Genomic DNA, 9,734 nt, shown 5'->3' on the forward strand with positions numbered 1-9,734 from the left:
TGCCGCTTAGAACGGCCTGTTGTAAATATTTTCTGTAATAAACTCTGAAACTTTATTTTCGGGATCCCAATGTATAAATTAAACGTTCTAGTGAAACGTTACATCTTAACCAAAGTTTTAATCCCTAAACCGCTAATCATACTTAGTTCACGATTTTGGCCAAATGACTCGGTTAGCAAGTTTAGCACTGTTTACAAGGCACACCGTAACGGTCCCTGGGGTTTGGGGCATTACACACACAGTACCTCAACAATTTCATCTCTTAACTTAGGTAACTTAAGTGGATCAATCACCTTACAACACAATGACTTGAAAAACAAGCATAACCTTGTGATTACATCTCGAACCTTCCTAGGCAACACAGATCGAATGGCCACTGGTCGTAAATGCTGCATTAGAATATGACAATTGTGAGATTTCATACCAGTCAGAATACAACTTTTCATGTCGACCAATGACCTTATATTTGAGGAATATCCGTCTGGAACTTTAATATTAAACAAACATCTACAAATTTCCATTCTTTCCTCTTTAGTAAGAGTGTAAGCAGCAGGAGGTAAATATGTTCGTCTCTTATCTGGTTTTGGAGTTAATTCATCCCTTATACCCATTGCAACCAAGTCTTGTCTAGCCTTAATTCCATCCTTAGTTTTCCCAGGAATATTCAACAAAGTGCCAATCAAACTATCACAAACATTTTTCTCTATGTGCATAACATCTAAATTATGGCGTATAAGTAAGAAAGGTCAATATTCAAGTTCGAAGAAAACATATTTCTTTTTATAACACCCTTTTGGCTCCTCCACAACCTTAGCCTTACGACTACGTTTCATCTTTGTAGGTGTACGAACTTTAGGCTTCCCTAACTTGAACACAATTTTAGACATCTTCTCAAGTACTTGGATCCCATTCAATGGCTCAGGAGCCTGCTCAAACTCTTGTTTACCATTGAATGCCTTCTTCCATGTCCGAAGTTTATGCGTATTAGTCAAGAACTTCCTATGTCCCATATAACATATTTTCCGAGAGTGTTTCAAGTATTCATAACATGTTTTTTTCTTCACAAACGGGGCAAGCCTTATATCCTTTCACACTAAACCTAGATAAATTTCCATAAGCAGAAAAGTCATTAATTGTCCATAATAAGACCGCTCTAAGATTAAATTCTTCCTGCCTATACATATCATAAACCTTAACCCCTTCATCCCACAAAGTTTTCAAGTCATCTATAAGAGGAGCTAGATAGACGTCAATGTCATTACCAGGTTGTTTAGGTCCTGATATCAACAAGGTCAAAAGCGTAAACTTTCTCTTCATACACAACCATGGGGGTAGATTGTAAATAACAAGCATAACAGGCCAACAACTATACTTACTGCTAAGAGATGCGTGTGGATTAAACCCGTCAGTTGAAAGACCTAGACGAATATTACGAGATTCATTTCCAAAAGAAGGCCACTTCAAATCAACTCTTTTCCAAGCTAGGGTGTCAGCTAGATGTCTTAATTTACCATCCTTTATTCTTTCATTAGCATGCCACGACAAACTTTTTGCATGTTCAGCATTTCTAAACAATCGGATGAACCGAGGAATTGGCAGAAGGTACCACAAAACTTTGGCAGGTACTCCTTCCTTGACATCGTCACCATTTCTTTTCTTTTTCCATCGTGACTCACCACAAGTAGGACACGATTTTGCGTCTACAAAGCTATTTCGATATAATATGCAATCATTAGGACATGCATGAATTTTTTCGTACTGCATGCCTAATGAGCATAACGTCTTCTTTGCCTCATAAAATGAAATTGGAATTTCATTATCTTCGGGCAATAACTCCTTCAAAAAACTAAATAAACTAGTAATGCTTTTATCACTCCAGCCATGTTTAGCTTTTAGATTGTACAACCTAAGAAGCGCGGATAATTTTGTAAATCTTGTACAACCAGGGTAAATTGGTTTCTCAGCATCATTAAGGAGTGTCTCAAACTTATTTAGGTCTACTCCTGATCCAAAATGTGCTTCGTCAATCATTTCATCTAATGGATCCCAGTTCTCCTCTACTATATTTCTCCTCACTCCTTTTTGTCTACTTGGCAGAGTTGGAGCAATAGGAGCGATCTCCCCATGGTAATACCAAATTGTGTAACTCTTGTCGATCCCATTGAAATATAAGTGTTCTTTAATCTTTTTAAGATCCATCTTTTTAAAATTTCCACACTTAAGACATGGACAATAAGTAAAATTTGGGTCTTTCACATTTTCCGAACAAAACCTTAAGAACAAATCGACCCTGTTCCTATATTCCGCAGATAACATATTCGCTGACATCCACTGTTTATCCATATATTCTCCTATGTCTATCAAAAAGAAAAGAAACGTCACTAAATAAGTACTTGATAAAGTTGGATGTCTATATAAAACTAATCGTTTATTATCCTAAATAAAATCGGGCAGTATTTCCCCTATAATAGTGACCTAACCATCTACATGTGAATATCAAAACAAATAATGCAAACAACATACGATAAGTTTCTTCCTTATAGGATGTCTATATAAAACTAATTGTTTATTATCCTAGATAAAATCAGGCAGCATTTCCCCTATAATAGTGACCTAACCTTCTGCATGTTTATAGAAAAACAAACAATTCAAACAACATACAATAAGTTTCTTCCTTAATTATAGGATGTCTATATAAAACTAATTGTTTATTATCCTAGATAAAATCGGGCAGCATTTCCCCCATAATAGTGACCTAACCATCTGCATGTTTATAGAAAAACAAACAATTCAAACAACGGACAATAAGTTTCTTCCTTATAGCTCCGCAGCACATAACCAAATTTCTCAGAACCTACTTCACTAAAACACACAAGTTCTCAACCTTCCGTTATCACCGCAGCACACAATTTTAATCTCAGAACCTACTTCACTATGGATGAATATTTAAGATATTCAAACTCCTCTAACATTTGTTTAATAATATTAAAAGTAGAAGTAATAGAATATATATTTACCTCTTGCAATTAATAATCCAAAAGCTAGCAAAATTACTTCACGTAGTAATCGAATTCGCTATTAAATCCACAAACCAATATAATTAAATTAATAAATAATAAATAAAATATCACTAAATATCTAGCAATATATAACTTATTATTGTAATTTTAGAAACTTAATTACCTCAAATGTGTGATTGATATTGAAATTTTGATGCAAAATATACTCTCTAAAATCTCACCACCAAAATCACAATCTACGAAATTAAATTAATTAATATGTTAAACATTACTAAAAAAATATCACTAAATATCTAATAATAGTAAATTATTGGTAAACAAATAAAAAAAACTCAAATGTGCCACTAATTATAACATAAACAAAAAATCAATAAAAAATTTCATAACCTAAAAACTTAATAATCAACAAAAACATAAAAAATTTCATATATTTATATTTTAAAAATTATTTAATAAATTTATTTTAACATAACTATATACATAACAAAATAGTTACAATTTTAAAAAAATTTAAATATATATACAAAAATATATCTAAATTTCAAAATAAAAAATGATAAAAATTAAAAAAAATCATGAACATATATACTCTAATGAAATCTATACAATGTGATAGGTTAAATTAAAAAAAAAAAACTAAAAAAATCATAAATCCCTAAGAAACTTCCATGAAAAAACTACAAAATCCTACAATGTATATAAAAAAATGCATAAAAATGTAAAACTAACACAAAATCATGTATATTACTCATCCTAATGCTAAACCTATGATTTTTTTTCAAAATAATTAACTAAAAATCAAGAAAATTAAAAAAAAAAAACTTACCTTAAAACCCTAAAAACACAGCCCCAATTCGGTTTGCTCTCTCTGGTTTGCTCTCTAGTTCGCGTGTGTGAGGAAGAAGGTAGGCAACAAAATCATGTATATAAGATGGAGACATCCAACGTCTCCCACTGGGAGACGTGCCACGTGTCCCACGTCTCCCAGTGGGAGACGTTGGATGTACTCCTAGCCACTTCTTCAGCCTATTTCCAACGTCTTCCACCATTTTTAATGTCTTCCAATTGTAGGCATTAATAAAAACTTTCAATGTCTTACACCATTAGACATTTAAAACCCATGATAAGTTTTAATGTCTTACACCAATGGTGTAAGACATTGTAGGGAGTCATTGTATATCAAATTTGTTGTAGTGTATGTTCATAACATTAAAACTCATCAATCTTTGGAGCTAGGTTAGAATTTATTAATTTTGGTTTAAAATAGTTTTTATTTTTATTTTAGACAACTCATTTGGGTTCGATCTCGTGCTTACACGAACACTATATTCCATATACGATTCGTGCACTTGCGAGTATAAATATTTAAAACATACCCGTTTTGGGTCCATCAATGTTCTTAAATATAGATGGGTTTTTTATCTTTCAAATTCGTAATCAGAGCCCTTAGTGTTGTTTAAAGGTTGGATTGATGGTGGAATTGGTTTATAAACTGATTTAGAGGCTAGTATTAGGTCTGGGTTCTGGGTTTGGGCTTTGAATTCATGAATTGGATAAAAGATTGAGTTTCAAGAACTCAAAGTGTGATTTTTGGAATTTCTGGTTTTCAGAGTGCTTTGAGGTTGTTTTGTACGTGCTTGGGCACTTAGATAACCTACTTGAGGGTCAAGGTTTTGTTAGAATTGAGTTCGAAGCTTGGTTTGATGACTCTTGGGGGTCTTAGGTCGGATTTTTACGAGTTTAGGTCGGAGGAATCACAAAAAACGAAACCCAGAATTCTAGGTTCGAGTTGTAGCGTCCTTGCCCGTGGTTTGGGTGCCCCTGCGCTAAGCTGGGGAGGGCTTGGGGGCTCTTTGACTTGCTTCAGTGCCCCTGCCCTTATTCTGGGTGCCCCTGCACTATGCAGGGGAGTTCTTGGGAACTCTCTGACTTGGTTGGGCGCCCTCAGCAAGCCTCATTTTTAGAGCTTGGGAAGAACTTGGGGGCTCGGGGGATGATTCCACCACCCTGTTGGGTGGAATTGGAGGTCCCAAGGGAATGGGATTGGTCCAAGAGTTTGTTTATGGGATTGAATCATAATGAGGATATTATTTATGGTTGTGACTAGGTTACCACTAGGGCAGGATTATTTATCCAGTGCTTGGACCAGAGGTAAGAAAATTGCACCCAATATGTGGTTACGGCTTGGCCTGATTATTGAACATGGTTATGACCATGCTTGAACTTTTTTATTAGACATGTTAACTGTGTTATGCATACTTGTAATATATAATGTATGCTTATCTGTTTTACTTGATTGAAAGGCTTGACTTATGAGTCAAGGGCGGCAATAGCGTGTTGAGCGCTGGGCGATATGGTTAGGCCTATCCAGGAGTGTGGTATACGCTTGACCGACCCTATGGTCGCTTAGAAAATAAAGCGCTAGGTACTCTTGGCTAGCTCTAAGGCTGATTATATAGAGGATAGGGCAATGAGCCCCAGGGTGACTCTACAATCACTTATCCCAGGGCAACAGGCCCAGGTGTGACTCCATAGTCACTTATCTGGATGGAATGCATGCATGAGTAGGGTTATTACTGCTAGGCATGCTAATTATGATTCTGTAATATGTTATTAACTGCTTATGAACATGTTTAAGTTTTCTTGCTGAGCCTTGGCTCACATGTGCTATGTGGTGCAGGTAAGGGAAAAAGGGAAGCTAGACCAGCCATGAGTTGGAGAGCTTCGGTGGCGGTGTGTACATATGCAGCACCACGGTCAGGGATTCACAAAAGAACTAGGGTTAAACCTTAATTTTTCCGCTTAGGCCTACATGTGTTGTAACCACCCTTTTGAATTGTAAATGACTTTTTAAATGTTTATTTTGGGATCCCATATAAGAACTTAAGCTTTTTTAATGAAATTCAATATTCCGTTGACCAAATTTTTAACCTTAATCTATTAATTACTTCTAGTTACATGTTCATGTCTAAATGACTTGATTAGCAAGTCTAACACTATTTACAATACACAGTGTAACAATCTTGGCTATCTAGGGCATTACAATTTCTATGCTTTGTAATAATTTTGTTCAAATTTAATATTCTTATTGTCCAAGAAAGATCAATTACGTAGCTCATGCTCTTGCCAAAATTGTTCTTTTTATGGACCATGAACATGTTTAGTGGCCTGAGTTTCCCAACTCTCTTGTTAGTTTGGTTATGGCTGATTTATAGGCTTTTCAATGAAATTTACCATTCAAAAAAAAAAAAAAAAAGGTTAAAACGACGATGCGTTTTGAGGGAAAACTGAAAGAAGAATAAGCAAAATGCAAGGCGCGTTTGGGGATAGGAAATTCTGATAATTTAAAGAAATTTAGGGGCTCTTTTATAATATCTGAAACTTTCACTGGATCTACGACAACATATAGATATAATTGCACCTCTCGTCCGGTTGTTGTTCTGCAAAAGGGGGAAGGATCCATTAATCTCTGTAATGTTAATCTCTTCTCTCCTTCTTAACATACTTTGATTTCACACGATCTCCATTCTCGAGCTTCAGATTTGGAAGATGGATCTCAACCAGGTGAGTTGACTCGGTTCTATCAACCCTGCAACCTTCAATTCCTGCTGTTTTACTAGATATCAAGGGTTAAAGTACCGACATGCCCTTTAATGCTTTCTCTATTGGATATGAATAGATGTCTAGGTTTTTCCATATTATGCATTTGTGTTTTTGTTTTGGGGTTTAAACAATTTGATCCAAGATTTTTAAGTGAGAATGGATCTGGGTTTTCGATTATAATTTGGCGTTTTGGTTGTCCAAGGAGCGTGGCTCATTTGTTTGTTGATTGGAGAATTAGGGTAAAAGAGGGATTGGCATAACTCTTTGTTTAATTGTGGGAAAGATTGACAAGCTACGCAGGAAAGTTATTGGGACTTTGAAACTTCGCTAATGCTGTGTGTTTGTGTATGCTTGCTTAGGTGCTTAAATTTGTGTCATTCTGTGATAATTTTTTTACTAATTTATGTTTTGATTAAATATCAAATAGTTATTTGTGGATTTTTTTTTTTTGTTGTTCAAGGGTATCAAAGATGCAAATGCAATGTGTTGTTAACGAGAAATTTGTATAAGGTTAAAACTGAAAACATCAATTGGTTTTATAAAAGAATTGATTGTAAATATCCAGGAGGCGTAGCTCAAATGATTAGGCATGTTGTTTGCTTCCACAAGGTCTGAATTTTAAGTCTTTCCTGGGCATCTACATAGCAATTGCTATAGTTTTATGGTCTCATAATATTGTGGGGTTAGGCAGAGAAGCAAGTCTTTTTTAAAAAAAAAAAACAAATAGATAAAAGAAGTAATTGATGGTAAGCCGTAGAAAATAGATTGAAATCTTTCCAAAATATATTCATTAATTATTTTATCTTTGCCAGTGCCAGTTTAGATCCCAGTGGAACTTAAATTTTCTGTTGTCTTGGTAGTTCTAATGATTAATAGATGAAAAAAAAAACACTCACATGTTAGCACATGGGCATTTCTTTCCAAAACCCTCCTTTTTTGCCCCGTATGAAAGATTTCTAGTTGATGTTTTGATAATAATGAATGCTAGTACTAACATGATTTTTCACGTTCAATTAATTTTATGTGCAGCCTGCGGGGGAGAACTATGCCAACCCACAAATATGCTTCTTTCATGTTCTTTTCAAGGTCTTGCAGATATGATTCTGGAACATGCATTTTTGTGTCTTCAAGATTCTTCTTTACATTTTTAATGTAGTTTTGCTTATTTATTTTCTACCTTTTTCAGGCCTCAGCTTTGGCGTTTTACATACTTTCTTCCCTCTTTTTTGATAGCTTTGTGATCATTTTTGTGGTGACTGTTCTTCTTGCTGCTCTTGATTTTTGGGTAGTTAAAAATGTGAGTGGTCGTATTCTAGTTGGATTGAGGTGGTGGAATGAGATAAATGATCTTGGTGAGAGTGTTTGGAAGTTTGAATGCCTTGACCAAGAGGTTAGGGTTACCTACCATTCCCTAATATTTGTAAACTATTGTGCTCTGTTATGGAGAAGTATGTATTATTGGTTGTATCATCATTTGACTTGTCTTCTCACTTTTTGGTTTGGTTTTAGTCATTGGCCCGGATGAACAAAAAAGATTCATGGCTATTCTGGTGGACACTTTACCTTACGGTAAGCCAATATGAGTTCGATAAGGCAGTTAATCATTATACCTTACATGTGGAGGTTTAACGCATGCACCAAATATGTCATACATATCAATTAAAATATAAGTGTTAGAGCTAAAGTAGATTTGTACTGCATAACATTATGAAAGTATAACAAGCCAGATGTTGAATACACTTAGAGCTGACACGATATGCATGAAGCTAAAAAATTTCTTGCATGTTGGTACAAGAACTTGCCTTGTAAATTATATATCCTAATCCTTGTGTTATAACATCTAAAGTTTCTTCCCTTGTGCTTTATAGGCTGTTCTATGGATTTTGCTTGGAATATTCTCTCTCATAAGGTTTCAGGCTGATTATCTCCTGGTCGTTGGAGTTTGTTTGACCCTCAGTATTGCAAACATTGTAGGCTTTACCAAATGCCGCAAAGGTGTGCTAGCAAGCAAGTTCATTTAATTTTGCATGTTAATTATATACATGCTTGTTTGTATCAGACTAACACGGATGATGTCTCCTTCTATCTCAGATGCAAAGAAGCAGATCCAACAATTCGCCACCCAGACCATTGCGTCGCGCTTTTCGTCTACCATACAATCAGCATTTACCGTTGTCTGAGCTACCCAGGTGCGATGGGTGCACGTACTGTAAATGAACACTATATTGGCCAGCATTAACCTGAGTTTCGTTACAAGATGGCATATTATAGAGATTTTTGTTCGCCTTGTTGAGTTTTCTAATTGTTTGTTTGATAAACATGTTGAAGTTCAATTCAAGTCAAGCTGCTTGTACATTTTCTCTTCGCACAAGCTTATTTTATGTATTTTTCTTATTCTTTAATTGAATGGAGAGAGATATAATGGAAAAGAGGCACTTAATCGAACTCAGAACTAGGAGATCAGTTGCAAAAATGACAAGAAGTTTTAAAGTGTGAACGACATTTTATGTAAGCTTAACATTTCACATGTCCATTTCATTGGCATAGTCGACGACAACCGCTAGTATGGAAGATAGTAATTTTATAGGTATAAACGACAATGGCCTTTAAACTTATAACAGCGTATTGATATTGTCCTTTGAACGACAGCAAATCTTCGATATTAAAAATGGCTTTGGATTCAGACTTGAACTATGTGTTGTCTATGCACCTATATATGTACTTTGAAGTATGTTTTACTAAAGTTTTGATCATTGGTTTATTTATCATAGGATTGTTCAAATTGAATTTGATATCATCGATCAAAATTGAGTTAAAAAGACAGAATTCGAAGTAGCAAACTGTTTGCTGGTTCGGTAATGTTGTGATGTTTTGAAAAATTCAGGTTTTGGTTGATCCGGACAATTTAATAAGGAATTTCAAATAAGTTTACACTGTTAAACATAGGTGTTCTAAAACAAGATCATGTATGGACCAAATCTGAGGGGGAAAATAATAGAATTCAAGTTAACAAATGTTATTTTTAAGAAAACGAGCAAGGCAATTATTCATATAATAATATCAATGCTCATTATTTCATTCAAGATCATCATTTTATTTAGGATTGTAAAG

General features: G+C 34.8%; 1 protein-coding gene across 1 annotated transcript; it reads left to right on the top strand.

Annotated features, from left to right (window-relative positions):
• Window positions 1–6,426: 6,426 nt before the first annotated feature.
• LOC133788356 (Golgi apparatus membrane protein-like protein ECHIDNA) lies at window positions 6,427–8,978 on the top strand. The gene is made up of 6 exons (XM_062225818.1): window positions 6,427–6,584; window positions 7,653–7,709; window positions 7,810–8,013; window positions 8,133–8,192; window positions 8,492–8,618; window positions 8,715–8,978. The coding sequence occupies exons 1-6, from the start codon at window positions 6,570–6,572 to the stop codon at window positions 8,801–8,803; spliced, it is 552 nt and encodes a 183-aa protein (XP_062081802.1). The 5' UTR covers window positions 6,427–6,569; the 3' UTR covers window positions 8,804–8,978.
• The last annotated feature ends 756 nt before the right edge of the window (window positions 8,979–9,734 follow it).

Source organism: Humulus lupulus, chromosome 7 (genome assembly GCF_963169125.1).
Source record: "Humulus lupulus chromosome 7, drHumLupu1.1, whole genome shotgun sequence".
In the NCBI taxonomy this organism is placed as follows: Eukaryota; Viridiplantae; Streptophyta; class Magnoliopsida; order Rosales; family Cannabaceae; genus Humulus; species Humulus lupulus.

What these genes read in the sequence shown, in the direction of transcription:
- LOC133788356 (XM_062225818.1), top strand. An exon ending in TCTTTCATGTTCTTTTCAAG is followed by an intron (nt 7,710 to 7,809) that starts GTCTTGCAGATA and finishes TACCTTTTTCAG; the next exon opens with GCCTCAGCTTTGGCGTTTTA. An exon ending in CTTTACCAAATGCCGCAAAG is followed by an intron (nt 8,619 to 8,714) that starts GTGTGCTAGCAA and finishes CTTCTATCTCAG; the next exon opens with ATGCAAAGAAGCAGATCCAA.